General features: G+C 28.0%; 1 protein-coding gene across 3 annotated transcripts in view; it reads right to left on the bottom strand.

The window, feature by feature from the left end:
* The window catches only part of LOC136078366 (matrilin-2-like), a 101,355-nt gene that overhangs the window by 15,754 nt on the left and 71,303 nt on the right, over positions 1–14,298 (bottom strand). For all 3 annotated transcript variants that reach the window (XM_065794089.1, XM_065794088.1, XM_065794090.1), the window contains one exon: positions 7,027–7,140. In XM_065794089.1, the coding sequence (XP_065650161.1) occupies positions 7,027–7,140 (114 nt within the window). The remainder of the gene's footprint in view (positions 1–7,026; positions 7,141–14,298) is intronic.

Below are 14,298 nucleotides of genomic sequence, written 5' to 3'. Positions count from 1 at the left end.
GAAAGTTGTTTTTGTATCCCTTCAAAATACACTAGCGCATTTTAAAAAACTAATTTTGATCAAATTATTTGTTGTAATATATATTTTATATTTTTTACATGTATTTTATGTTGCTGTATTTTTTAAAAGTTACTTTAAAACATTAGAAACAATCGCACTTTTAAATAAAAATTCAGATGATGAAAATTTTCTAGATGAAGCTATACAGGACAAGGAACATATGGAGCCTTTATGACAGGATACAAACAAGAAAGAAAGTGCAGCAGTTTGGGGAAAAATGAACCTTAGTTCTCCAAGAAGGGTGTAATTTTGTTTATGTTGTTGTCACATATAGTAAACATGCAAAGATTGACGTGATGTACTGAGTTGTTCAAATTGTGCAACTAGCTAATTGTGATCCTTTAAAAGAAACATACATTACCCAAATTTTGGCCAAGGTTCTGTATGTTGTGAAGCATCTAAGAAATTCATAATATATTTCTAGCTGCAGTATATGTTGATGCTAGCTGTAGAATATTTTTAGAAGAGAATTAGATATAGAGCAAAACAAGCCTGAAAATCATTAGCAGAAAATAAGTTATAGAAAAGATATAAAAAATATAACAGTAAGTCAAGAAATAAGCAAAACAGCTAAATCATCTACAGCCCTTCATTCAGTTTAGAGTAAATCTAATTCTGAAGAATTAGGCAAGTTTGAAAAAGAGATTGATTAAAAAAAAAAAAAAATTGAGAAATGTGACCAAAATTAATTTAATAATAAAAATATTTTAAATACAAATTTTATAGACAGTCATGACCAAAAGAAAATGAATATTTAAAAGTGAAATCAGCTTTTGATGGAATTGAGAAATACCATCAAATCAGGTTTTGGGGGTATATATATATACCACCAAACCTAATATTTTATAAAATAATTTATTATTTTGATTTGTTTCCTCTGGAGCCGCTCCAGAGCCTGGAGCTGGAGCCAATTTTTTTACTTTTTTTACCTTCAAAGCCCTACAATTTTACAGTTTTCAATAACATGTGGGTCAATTTAATATATTTTGAAAAATGCCCCTTCTCCTTTAAGGATAGAAATGCAAATTATGTTAAATTATGTTTGAAACAAAGCATACTATGGCACTGAACGTCAATATTCTAAGGAAATAAAAGGAAAGAAAATTTTATAAAATTTTGAAAACAAATTATCATAGTTACTATTTATAGTAATAATAAAAAAACTCAACAAATTACCAAAAAAAGTGATTTTATAAGTGGGGTCTTTCTAAAATATTTATAATCTGCTTCACAATGTTTTACCATAAAATTGTCCATAACAACTATTTTAAATTATAAAATAACTTATCTTTTTTTTAGAAAAACTAAACAATCTATTTAAAAAAACTAAGCAATCTTGCTAAAAAAAACTAAACAACCTTGTTAAAGAAACTGACTTTATTAAAGTTAAATACTAATTAGCAAGAAAGATTATAATTTTTTTCGTTTCTTTTAATTGCATGTTTTGTGCTTTATTTTTATTTAGACAGGATAACCTGATGAAAAAAAAAATCTTATCATCAGTAATTTTGGTTTAAAAAGAATTATTAGAAAAAGTAACGACTCTTGATTGACAATAAATTCAATTACTTGGTGTTTATAAATTTTAGCTGTATTTGATTTTTTCCAAGTTTAGGACTCAGTTTTGTAAAATGGTACCATATCATTGGAATACAATAAGAGATAAAGCATATTATAGTTTTTGATTTACAAAAAGGTTTTTAAATCTTTCTTTAGATAGAGCATTGTATTAGTTTGATATTTTTTCAAATTTTGAGAGTTTTTTCTATCGATGTTGTAAACAAAATGCCCCATTTTGAAAACGTTTAGATAACAAAAAGAGCTCTTCATCTTCGAAGAATATGTTTAGCAATAGAAAAGAGGCAATGAGTAATTCTTGCTGTTTTCTTATGTTGTTTATACAGATATTTGAGTTTAGATTAATTTGTACTAGCCTGACCAATATAACCACAACATATGTAACTACTTATGAATGAAAAATAAGGCTGAATTAGTGAGGTATTATCTAAAATTTGACAAGATTTATTTAAAATATCAATATTTCTTGCAAATTATACTGCTAATATATTTAATATGAGCTCTCCATAATAAGTTTTTTATCGGCTAAAACATTAGGTGATTAGTTTGTGAAATATTCAGTTTTGATATTGTTTATAAATAAAATCAGTAAAGATACAGGATATCAAAAATTTTGTTGAGAATAGATATAAAAAATTTTAGTTTAGTGTTTAAATATAGACTATTGGCATTAAAGCAATTAATATTCGTTCTAATTCCTTGTTTGCTACTTAAATTAGAGTAATAATGTTAAATGAACATAAGAAAAAAAAATTTTTATGTTCAAATTAAAACATAAGATTAGATATATTTATATAAAGCTATAGATGTAATTTATAGATAGTAGATGTCTATTAATTACTTGTATAATCAAACAATGCTTTATATAGATCCTAACAAATAATTTAAATTAATAGAGAACCCAAGATAATAAAAAGTAATAGAGAGCCCCATAATCATGCATTATGGATCCCACCTTTTATTGTTAGTTTATCTGTCTGAAGACTGTGATTTAAAGATATAAATCATTTTTTACCAGTTGAGTAACTAGTGAACCATTTACAATATTTTTGTAATATTCCATTAGAAAAACTCGAGTATAGTTCCATAATACTTTAATTTTTCTAATAACATATGATAGTTTGCAGTATTGAATGTTCTATAAATATAATAAAAACATAATGTAGTTTATAGAGTAAAACTGGGTCAAACCAATCACCGAATAATAAAAATCAAATAACTTTTTTATTTTTTGAAACTTTTTAATTTCTTTTTAAAATACGGTAAAAAAAATACCAAAACACAATTACTTAATACAATAAATTTAATAACAAAACTATTTAATAAATAAAATTATTAATTTGCATTTAAAAATATAAAAACCAAAATAAAAAAAATAACCACATTTCGCAGAAATTTTGTTAAAACTGTTACAAACATTGAAAAAAAACTAATATTTTTAATTCTTCACAAAACCAATCAATATAAAATACATTTGTTAAATTTAAATTTTATATCTGTAAGTAATCTTTATACATTTTTACATAGCATACAGAAATAATAAAAAATTCAAGTTTTAAACTTTTTAGACCAAAAAAACTATGAAAACAAATTCTTTTAAAAAACATATTTTGTTGCAGAGCCAAGGGATTAGGAATTAGGATTTTTGTAAATGAGACTGATTTTTCTCTTGAAAAAACCTTTTATCATAATTTCATTTTGTTTTTCACTCTCTCATGCAGTGCTCTATACTGGCTAGACTTTGAAGCTGTTGTAGCTGGTTCAAAAGATAACTCTTAAGGTTTCTTTGTTGGCATTGGTGTTGATGAGGTTAGTTGATTAAACATTTTTGAGATAGCTAATGTCTGTCGATTGATTTTATTTTTATTTAGGTTAATTATGCCGGTATATTAAAATCCATCGAATGTGTTAGTATAAATGCATTATACATGCAAACACACTATACATTTGCTGATTAAAAATCAGCTAATGTACAGCGTGCAAACATATAATACACTTGCTGCAGTCATACACCTGTTTAAGCAACAGAGGATAATTTTCTTTAATCTATGTTTTTGCATTTAAGTCTTTGTATTATTTGGTAATAACTTCCATAATTGCTCAACATGGCAATAGACACCTCTGCCCAGTGGATAATCTCATTGACACCTTTGTCTAGTGGGATGAGTGAGCTGGTAAATATATCAAGATTATACTGTTTTTTTAAATATCCATATCTCATGTCGCTTTCATCAATCATTCAATAAGTGTATTGTTCTCCATTAAATAAAAATCAAATTGAATATTTAGTGACAGTTGGATCACTCAATTCTACTTTTTCATTTTGTTTTGCACTGAGAATGGAGATGTAAAGTATCTATAAACTTTATAATAGATTTTTTCATTGTTATCAGGGAGTTTCAAATCACGTTATGCGCCTTTTGGCATACTACATTTGCTTTGGCTTAATTATCACAGAATCCTATCTCATTGCAATTCCAAATATGACAAGCAGAAATTATAACTGACAACTCATATTGTTTAGTGACGACTTTAAAATAATTATTTCTTGCGTACAAGCCCCAGCACTGGCAGATGCTAAATTGTAAGTTTTTCTTGTGGAAATTTTCTTTAGACCATCGCTTCTGTTATGCGGTAGTAGAGATTTTATTATTTTATTTTAAAATATTTTTTTTAATTCCCTGAACCTTCTTTGTGTAGGTTAGCAGTTAATAATAATAATTCCAAACAGCTATTAGTTAATTACAGTTTATTCTGTATTACTAAAATTTTCCAACTAATACAACTAATACTATTATACATGTAACTTAATGCTCACTATATTTATATTCTGCACAATTCTTCTTAGTATCTTCGATTATATCTTCTTCTCAACATCAAACGATTCTACAAACTCTGAGCAAAAGAACGAGCGACCCTATTTCATCTTGCTCTTCTCTACTTTTATCATTTCAGTTTGATCGGACACATTTCAGTCCAATTATTTTTAATCAAATTCGCCTGTTAGATGCTTCATGTTTCAGTGATTTGTTTAACTATCGATTATGCTTTATTGGTTTGACAAAGATTGGTTTTATGCAATTATCAATTGTTACCTTCGTAATAATTGATAATTGCATAAAACTAATCTTTGCCAGAACCTTGTTTTTAAATAGGTCTAATTAATTTGCATACACAGTCCATGACATCATTTCGTGTTTAACCGAAACCACATTAAAAAAATCCTGAAGCATGTAACATCATTGATTCTGTTTGCTACGAGAGTATGGTTATTTACCCTGATCACTCAAATGTTGTATTGTTGTTAATCTTGCAACCTATTAGATTTGAAAATGGAACGCCATATTTGAATCTAGTTTCTTCTAATTAAAGTTTTTTTTTGTTTATGTCATCTAACGCAGCATTTATACCTTTTTTATTCTAAGACCATTTACTTGTTGATATCTTGAAAGTGAATAATTAATAAATATTATTAAGTCTTTGTTGTTTAACAACTTTATGTAAGAAGAAAATGGAATATCCAATTATTTAATTCAAAAAGGTACCTAATTTAAAAATTCACATAAGCACTTAATTAAGTAATGCAAAGTAAATATCAATCAATTGTACCAGAAAAAAATTGAATATCATTTTCTTTAGGGGTCGTCCATAAAGTACGTACGCCAAAAATTTTGAAATTTGACCCCCCCTCCCCCCTGTTGCCATGCGTACTTTTATGTCCCCACCCCCCCTTAAAAGTACGTACGTTTCTCAAATACCCCCCCCACAAATAACCACCCCCCCCCATCCCTCCTTTTTTTTTTTTTCTTAATTAAAAAGTTTAATTAAAAAAAAAAAGACGGAGGGTACCTTAGATACTTTGTACTACCCCAAAGCTCTTCGCTTACGCATTTTAAAAACGTCTTTAAGTATAAATGCAAATAACAATTTATATAAATTTAAAATTTTCCAATGTAAGTTTGTATTTGGGCGAAAGGTTTATGCGGCGGCAATAGTCGACGGAGATCCAGGTTCGATTCTCGGTGAAATCTAGGAAGACTTTTTTGTTTTTTTAACGAATCAAATGTAAATAAACTATACTTAAGGTGGACGTTTTTTTCAGCCACCCCTCTTTAGTAAGTAAAAAACGAGTCTAAGGTGAGATCAGTAATATTGAAAACAAAGGGTAAAACCCAGTGGGAGGGAGCAACAGCAAATTTTGTGCCCTTTTGCTTTTTTAAGAAGCTTTTTATTTTAGCAAAACCTAGCGGTCTTTAAGACGCCATTGACACGTTTTTTTTGGGGTGACTCCGTCCCATCAACCACGGCCCTCAGGTCTTACTCAGGGCCAGTATATAAGGGCGGGCATGTGTGCATGGGCCCCCTCAGAATTTTTTGATGTTTTGATTTTTGATGATAGAACACTTTCTCACAACGTGCAAACTTAAGTTTGTTAATATGCCAAATGAGGTGGCCTTGCAAAAAATTTGGATGGCGGAGGCCATCCAAATTTTTTTCCAAATCCAAAAGTTATAACCATGCAAAATTTACACCCCTCTCATTTTGGGGGTCGGGAGGGTAAGCGTTTTAAGGCTTTTTGTTCACAGGCCTCCGCCATCCCGATATTTTGCAAGGACTCCTCATTTGGCATAGGTATAAACAAACTTAAGTTATGAGTTTGCACGATGTGTGAAAGTGTCCTATCTGGAACATCAAAAAATTCTGAGGGCGCCCATACATGTGTGTGCATAGAGGAAAACTATACCCTCTACTTCATATACCATACATCTTTTTATGTTGGCAAACTAGAATCTTTAGTCAGAATGTAACTTTTCTATTGATTAGCTGGTTAATTGTGATAAATTAGAAAATTGAAGTACGTACTTTTAAATTGAACCCTCCCCCCCCCCCCTCCCATACGCTTTCGTACGCTTTTTGAAGACCCCCCCCTCCCCCCTATGAGCGTATGTACTTTATGGACGACCCCTTACTAATTTTTAATAATAGTTAAAATATAACTAAATAAATAAAACAATTTAATAATTTATATATAAAAATAATTTAATAAAATAAAAATAAATATAATAAAATAGAATATAATAACAAAATAATAAATATAAAAAAATTTTTAAGCTTTTGCAAAAATAAAATGACTGAAAAATGATTTTTTTTTTCAATATTAAATATAAGAGATGATTCTTCTTCTTTCGGTAGTTTTTTTTTTTTTTTTTAATAATCTTATTTTATTTAGGTGATTTGATCAGTGAAAAAATAGTGTAATTGTGATAAAATGTTGTTTTCTGGGTTTATATTCTATTCATTTTTACTTTATTTAGGTGATTAGATCAGTGATAAAATAGTGTGATTGGTTTGACCTGCTTTCACTTTAAAAATATAAAAGAAAATTACCTTTTGTACAGCTCATTCCATCTAATTTCAAATTTCCTGCAAAGCATGAACATACAGCTTTACCTAAAATGTTTAGACATATTTCTTCACAGCCACCATTGAACTCACATGGATCTTCAAAAGAAAATTAAATGATTTCCAGAGATTATTAAGAGCATTTTAAGATTTTTTACATTTTTACTTTTTTCTAATATTTAAATTAAAACATTAAAATATAAACTTTAAATATATATAAAGATAATTTGGAAAGATTATAACTATTATAAAGAGTTAATTAAGTTTTATTTATATTTTTAATTTCATTTATAAAAACTCAAAATAAAAAAATTTAGTAATATAATTGTTAATTAATACCAAAAACTACAAAACACAAAAAACCATCACTTTCACCAAGTTCTCTAAATCTCTCAGTCACTAAAATTTGTGGTCTTCGAAGTAACCTTTATTCTCTTGAGTCTTATCTCTTGCAAAGTTCACCACACCTACTTGCATTTTGTGAGACTTATTTGAGTTTAGCTGTCTCATCTTGTGATCTTAGTGTTGATGGTTATCTTCTTTTAATTTGCAAAGACTTCAATAGTCACATGCTTGGCCCGGGCATTTACATATGTAAGAATTTACCCATTTGCTGGGAAACTTGATTTGATTCCACAGGCTATTCTTTTATGTGCTTTTGTTTAACACCACCTCACTCATTCACCTTTCTCTTTCTTCTATATTGATCTCATTCATCATACGACTGCAATCTTTTCGATGTTATTTCTGATCTAATTGACCAAGCCCTACCTCTTTATCCTTCAGCTAATATTGTTGTTGTTTGTGATTTTAACGCTCACCATATTGAATGGCTTAATTCTAGCATTAGTGACTCTGCAGGTGTTAAGGACCATAACTTTTGACTTTCTCAATCACTAGCACAAATAGTGAACCTTTCAACTTGCTTTTTAGACAATTGGAATCATTTGTCTTCTCTACTCGACTTTTAGTCTTATTTTAGTCAGTGCTCAGCAAATCCACATTCACCATTAGTTGCTTCTGATTATGGTTTGATCTCTCTAAATCTATTACCTAATTCTTCTCATCATCGGACCCCCCTTATCACTGTACCTTTTACAACTACCTTAAAGCTAATTATATTTTTTTCAAGCTTTCTTTGTGATGCCCCTTGGGTAGAGATCTTTCATCTTCCTGATGACAAATGTTTTTTTTATGAAAATTCTTGAATTCAGGTAGGCATGAAATATTGTATTCATTCTTGACAATTCCAAGTCAAGCCTCCCTCTTCTTCATGGTTTTACTCTCATTGCGCTGCTGGAATTTCCAATTATAATCGTTACTTCCATATCTATCGCCAAAACAGTTCTCCAGAAAACAGACGTCTGTTTTTTATTGCTAGAGACCATTGTAAAAAGGTTTTGTCAAACACTAAAGCCGCTATTTTCAGGTCACAAAATCTTATATTTTATCTCTAAAATTAGGCTTCAATGACTTTTGGAGAATCTTTAACAGTGTCTATAAGGGCAAATCTGTTATTCCTCCTTTGTTGCTTGGTTCAGAATTTGTTACCTCACTTAAAGACAAAGTTATGTACTCTGTGAGTAATCCACTCTTTATCTTATAGGATTAGCTCTTACTTTCTATCTTTCTTGGAAACCATATAATAAATTTATTGTATGATAGCATCTGCTAAGGTTGGTATCTTTTTATTGTGCTTGCCACTATTTAACTCCCGATTCTATTCTTTATCTCTATAAATCTCAAATATGTTCTTGTATGGAATACAGTTGCCATATTTGAAGCAGATCTTTAAATGATGCCCTTTTTCTTTTAGACAAAATTTAAAAGCACCATGAAAACATAGTTGGAACTGCTCTGGCAGTAATCTTCAACGATTGTCGCATTACTGCAATGTTATTTTTCTTCATCTTTTGTATAAATACTATAATGGGCAATGCGTTCTACCATTGTACACAGCAAAAACAAAACTCTAATTTTGCTGGTAAAAAGCTGAATATTCAATAATAAGCTTTATAACTATTTGTAAAAACTTAGTAATACCTTTATTTTTCAATTCAACACAATGGTAAGTGTGCAGTCAAAGGTTGTTTAAATAACCATTATATTCTTTTATAGTAAAAAAACAAGAATAAAATGTTCATAAAAGTTTGAAAAAATAACAAAATGGTTGTAATCATCTATACAATCCTAACCGTTTTCCAAATTCTTTAAGAAATTCTAGAGAAAGTGAAAAATGAAAATTCTTATTAAAAAGGCAAGGAGTAATTCAGAAAAAACTAAAATTAATGTGATTATCTAAGTTCTAAATATTTTGCAGATCGAACATCTACCATATCCAATCCAGATCTTAATTTACAACGTACTAATATAAAGTCAAAAAGAAGTTTATAAAAAGGTTTTCCAAAATAAAAGTTTTTATATTTGAAAAGTATTAGGACAGACAATAATTAAATTAAAAAAAAAAACATTTATATAGGGATTTTAATTGGCATTATTTAATGTTATCTTTTTACTTATTGCAACTTTTCTTATAAAGCTGAGATATAAAGCGAGGACCCAAACATGTTCAGACCTTTAGCAAGTACAGCAAATTTTATTCAAATATAAAGAAAACTTTGACATTATGATGAATTCTTAAAAATACTTTTGCGATTTCAATGACATGGAAAAACATGTTTTTCCTTTAATAATCTTGCATAAAGCTGATGATATTGTGAGGGCGTGTGATGCACTATGTATTTTAAAACCTGGTCAATAATGCAAGAAATATAAAAACTATAAAATTAAAAAGAAAATTTAAAATGATAGTTCATAAGTATTTTTCATGATATTTTTATTTAAAAAGAGAAGCATATAAGTTTCATATGTGTCTTTTTTTTCTCCAGCAGGGTTTGGGATAAGAATCCCTCCCTCTATTTCAGAGCAGGTTTAACCTTTAACCTTAAAAGTAATAGTATTTTGCATAGTTGTTAATTTCTTTTTTAATTATACACCCATATTTTCACACTTGCATGGTTTGTGTGGATTTAAATGCCATTTATTAGCTCATTGGCTAAAGAATCCCATACTAATGCAATTATAGAACAGTCAAAGCAATTCTTTACAAGTGGAAGCCCTTCCTGATGATTACATGAAGCAGGTTGTACTAGATTACGTTTTAACAGTAACAGGGTAACTTAATCTTTTTGCTTAATAATACAAGGTTTTTTGTTTTTTTTAATGTATATATTTCGCCGTTTAAAAAATGCTACAATACCAAAATGTATAAATAAATAATTACATGGCCAGGGCAAAAAGAAGACAAAAATAGTCTAATCACTAAACCCCGTAGTTTACATTGTATTTTTACATTATAAAGCAGTAGTTTTATAATATAAATATTTTATTAACTTTCTAAGGTTCTTAACTTTTATTTATTAAAAAGTACATTTGATTAAAAATTGTTTCTAATTTTAACTTTGTATTATCAATAAAATAACTTTCTACTCAGAAATTAAGGGGATGATGTGACCAGGGATACTCACCAGATTTAATGTAAACAGAGGTCAAATAGGAAAAAGGGGGTGATATGTATTGCAGTTAAAAAAATTTTAACAACTAAACATCTGAACTTGCTGACTTAAGATTTAGCGCTTTTTTTAAGGGTTCACATCCTATGCAACTCCTTATTTCCAACCCTGGTGGTTACACTACTACTGAAATGTCATTATAAAATGCATACTGAACCAGACTATAATCTTGCCTAGTATGTCCATGTGGACATACAATGTCTAGAACAATAATCATAAGTAAATTGAATAACATTTTTAAATAATTTTTATCAAGGTTATCCCCTCCCCATTTAAGGAGGAAGTAATTTGGTATAATGGTTAATTCTAAACATAAAGAGATTTTTAATCTTGAATACCAAATATGTTTTAAAAAACCTACTTAGCTAAAGGGTTTAATCACATAAAGTGTTCATATTTTGATCACTTATATGTGATCAAAATATAAAGAAAGCAAGCTTTTTTTAGTTAGGGTGATTGTCTTATTGCCTGGAAAACAATTTATCTGAATTATGATAATTATGTTTTATCATTCCCCTCATTAAAACAATTTTTCTGAAATATGTATTACAAATTCCCTTCATAGACTTTTTTTTATTGAATCATACTTAATTGGTAGATTTAAATCAATAAAAAGTTCAAAAAAATTAACCTACTTTTTTTAAAATAAAGAATAAAGTATATATATAAAGTAATATTGGAAAATGTTTACTTAATAATACTTTATTTACATAGTTGAAGGTTTATATACTTATAGTTTATATACTTTATTTATATAGTTTGAAGGCAAAAAAAATTTCCAACTTTCCGGGAAGTGGAAATCAATTAAATTTAATCTATTTCCCACTCCCGAGAGTGGAAAGTATTTAAAAATTAATCATTTTCTTCAGATTTTTACATGAAATAAAATTTATAATATTACTATTAAATAAATTTGACCTTCCCTACACTTTCTAATCACTTCCCATTAGAAAGTCAAAAAAAAGTTAAATGATTTTTTTTTTAATTTTCTTTATTTAATAAGATTTCTTTTTTACAATAGTTGATTATATAGGGTAGATTAGGGTGATGTACTTAAAGATTTCTTAGGTGTAAGCAGTAAAGTTGAAGTTGCTTTATATTTTTTGAATTAACTTTATGTGGTGATAACAGGAAGTAAAGTTAGCACGAATTTATATGCAGTAATTAGAAGCTATCATATAATTAAAATGCTATTAAATTTTTTGTGTTGTTAAAATGATATCATCACGCATGAATAAATCTGTTGAAAGAAATTTTAGTGCTACTTTAGTACATTTTGTTTGAAAAACAATTGAGAAACATTTTGTTTTAACTTAATTTTAAGATAACATTTTTGTGTAATATGAGAATGTGTTTTTAATTGCAACCAAGTGTTTTTCATTGAAATTACCTAGTTTATAATCCTAAATTCGCGGTGATTTTAATTGATTTTTGATTAAAAACAAAACATTGTAAAAAATTTTAATATTTTAACAATGCTAAATATTTTTCTGTAATTTAAATTTAAAAAACTTGAGTTTTTATCGTTCAAAGAAAACTGAAAAAATAAATTTTTTTTTAGTGGAAAACAAAGTAGTATTGTTTTAATAAAAAGTGGCTTAAATTTGATCTTTTAATGATAAGTTTTGTAAATAACGAATCATTATATTCAAAAAATTAGTTTTAATTGTCAGGTTGCTTTTATACTTAATTAATGTTATTTTTTTTGAGCTATTTTAAAGTGTTCATATTACCAAGTGGTCTGGGTAATATGAGCACTTTAGCTACTTTTTTTAAATCAAATCATATCAAATCAAATGAATTCTGAAATAGATTTTACATTTCATAAAATATTTACATATAGTACAAATACTAATTTTAAGTATACACATTCATGAAAAACTAAAAAAATGTACAATACTTAACAGAAAACTTAACAAAAACTTAACAAAAAAACTAAAAAAAATGTTCAATACTCAACAGAAACAGTACAACAAACAAAAAATAAAAAAGTAAAAAACAAAAAACTTTATGTAATAATAAAATAAGTTGGGTCAGAGTTAAAATGCTGAAAATAGATTATTTTTTTGGCTTTATTTTGAAGGTGAGATAATCTTTTAAATTTTAGAGATTGGATTTCTCCCCATATTTAAGATGAGACTCAAAAACAACATGATATATGTTAAGGAGCATTTCAAGATTAAGATAATGTTGAATGTTGGCCAATATACTGTTGGACCTGCTTAGTTTCAGTGCTAAGCCTTGAAGATGGGATGAAAAATTTAAATTGGAATAAATTTTGATACCAAGATACTTGATAAAATTCACAGGACCTATTTTTTGACCACTTAATCTGAAATTCAGGTGCTTTTTTATTTTTGTTCGACTTGATTTAAAGATAATAATTGCAGTTTTTTTGGAATTAAGTGATAATTTATTGGATAGAAGCCACTGTAGTATATTCGCTAAGTCATGGTTAATATTTTTGTTTTCTTTTTAAACGATTTAGTTATTAAAAGCAGATTGGTGTCATCAGCAAAAAGTAAGCAGTGGAAAACTTTAGTGAGGTATTAAGATCATCAATAAAGAGAAGGAAAAGTGATGGTCCTAATACAGAGCTTTGTGAGTATTATTAATAAAAACACCATTTATTGATTTTATTAATTCATACTCCACCCCATTAATAGAAACAAATTGTGTTCTATCTTGAAAATAAGAAGAAAACCATTGGAGTGTTGTGCCTCTGATACCGTAGTACTCCAATTTTCTGATTGGAATAGAATGATCAAATGTATCAAAGGCTTTCAAAAGATCGAGAAAAACACAAAATGCAAACAATTAATTGTCCAAAGGTGTTCTAATTTTTTCAGTTATATCAATTAGTGCATGAATTGTTGAACAATTGTTTTTAAACCCATACTGATTTTTATAAAGACACTTGATTTTCTTCAGAAAGTTTTAGAGTCTATTGTGCATAGCTTTCTCAAATAGTTTGCTTATACTTGAGAGAAGAGAAATTGGGCGATAATTAGAGTAACCCAGTAGAGAACCTTTTTTATGTACTGGTGTCAATTTACCAATCTTAAGGAGATCTGGGAAAACTCCATTTCTAAATGAATTATTCATCATTATGGATAGTGGCTTTGAGATTATGTTTTGAATAAGCTTAAGAATAAATGTGGGAAGGCTGTATGGGCCCAGACTTTTGTTTTGAAGTTTTTTGCTTTGAGCTTTTTTTGTTTTCATTATAAGACTCAACACCTCAATTTCAGTCACTGGCTCAAAGAAAAAAGAACTTTCATAAGGATTATTTGGAAAGTCTCTAAAATCATATTTAGGGATAATTTTTTTGTTTATTAGATTCTCTTGGATAGTAGCAAAGTAATGGTTAAAAATATTAGCAATGGTGGTTGGATCAGAGATGACATTATTATTTATTTTGAGGTTGAAAGATTTATTGTATATAGTAGGTCTGATGTTAATAATTTCTTTTATTCCTTCCCAAGTTCTCTTAATGCTGTTTAGGTTGTTATTTGTTTTTTTGTTAAAAATTTGCAGGGAAAATAACTCTCTATAATTTGTTTAAATGTATTAAAAAAACTTAATGTTATATGTAAGCTTATTGATTAGATTGCACTTTGCATGAATCCAAAAAGAGCAGCAGTCACATTAGATGTTTTTATGGTTTTTGGATACATTTTTTTAG

Source organism: Hydra vulgaris, chromosome 03, assembly GCF_038396675.1.
Source record: "Hydra vulgaris chromosome 03, alternate assembly HydraT2T_AEP".
In the NCBI taxonomy this organism is placed as follows: domain Eukaryota; kingdom Metazoa; phylum Cnidaria; class Hydrozoa; order Anthoathecata; family Hydridae; genus Hydra; species Hydra vulgaris.
This window is presented reverse-complemented; position numbering and strand designations above follow the sequence as displayed.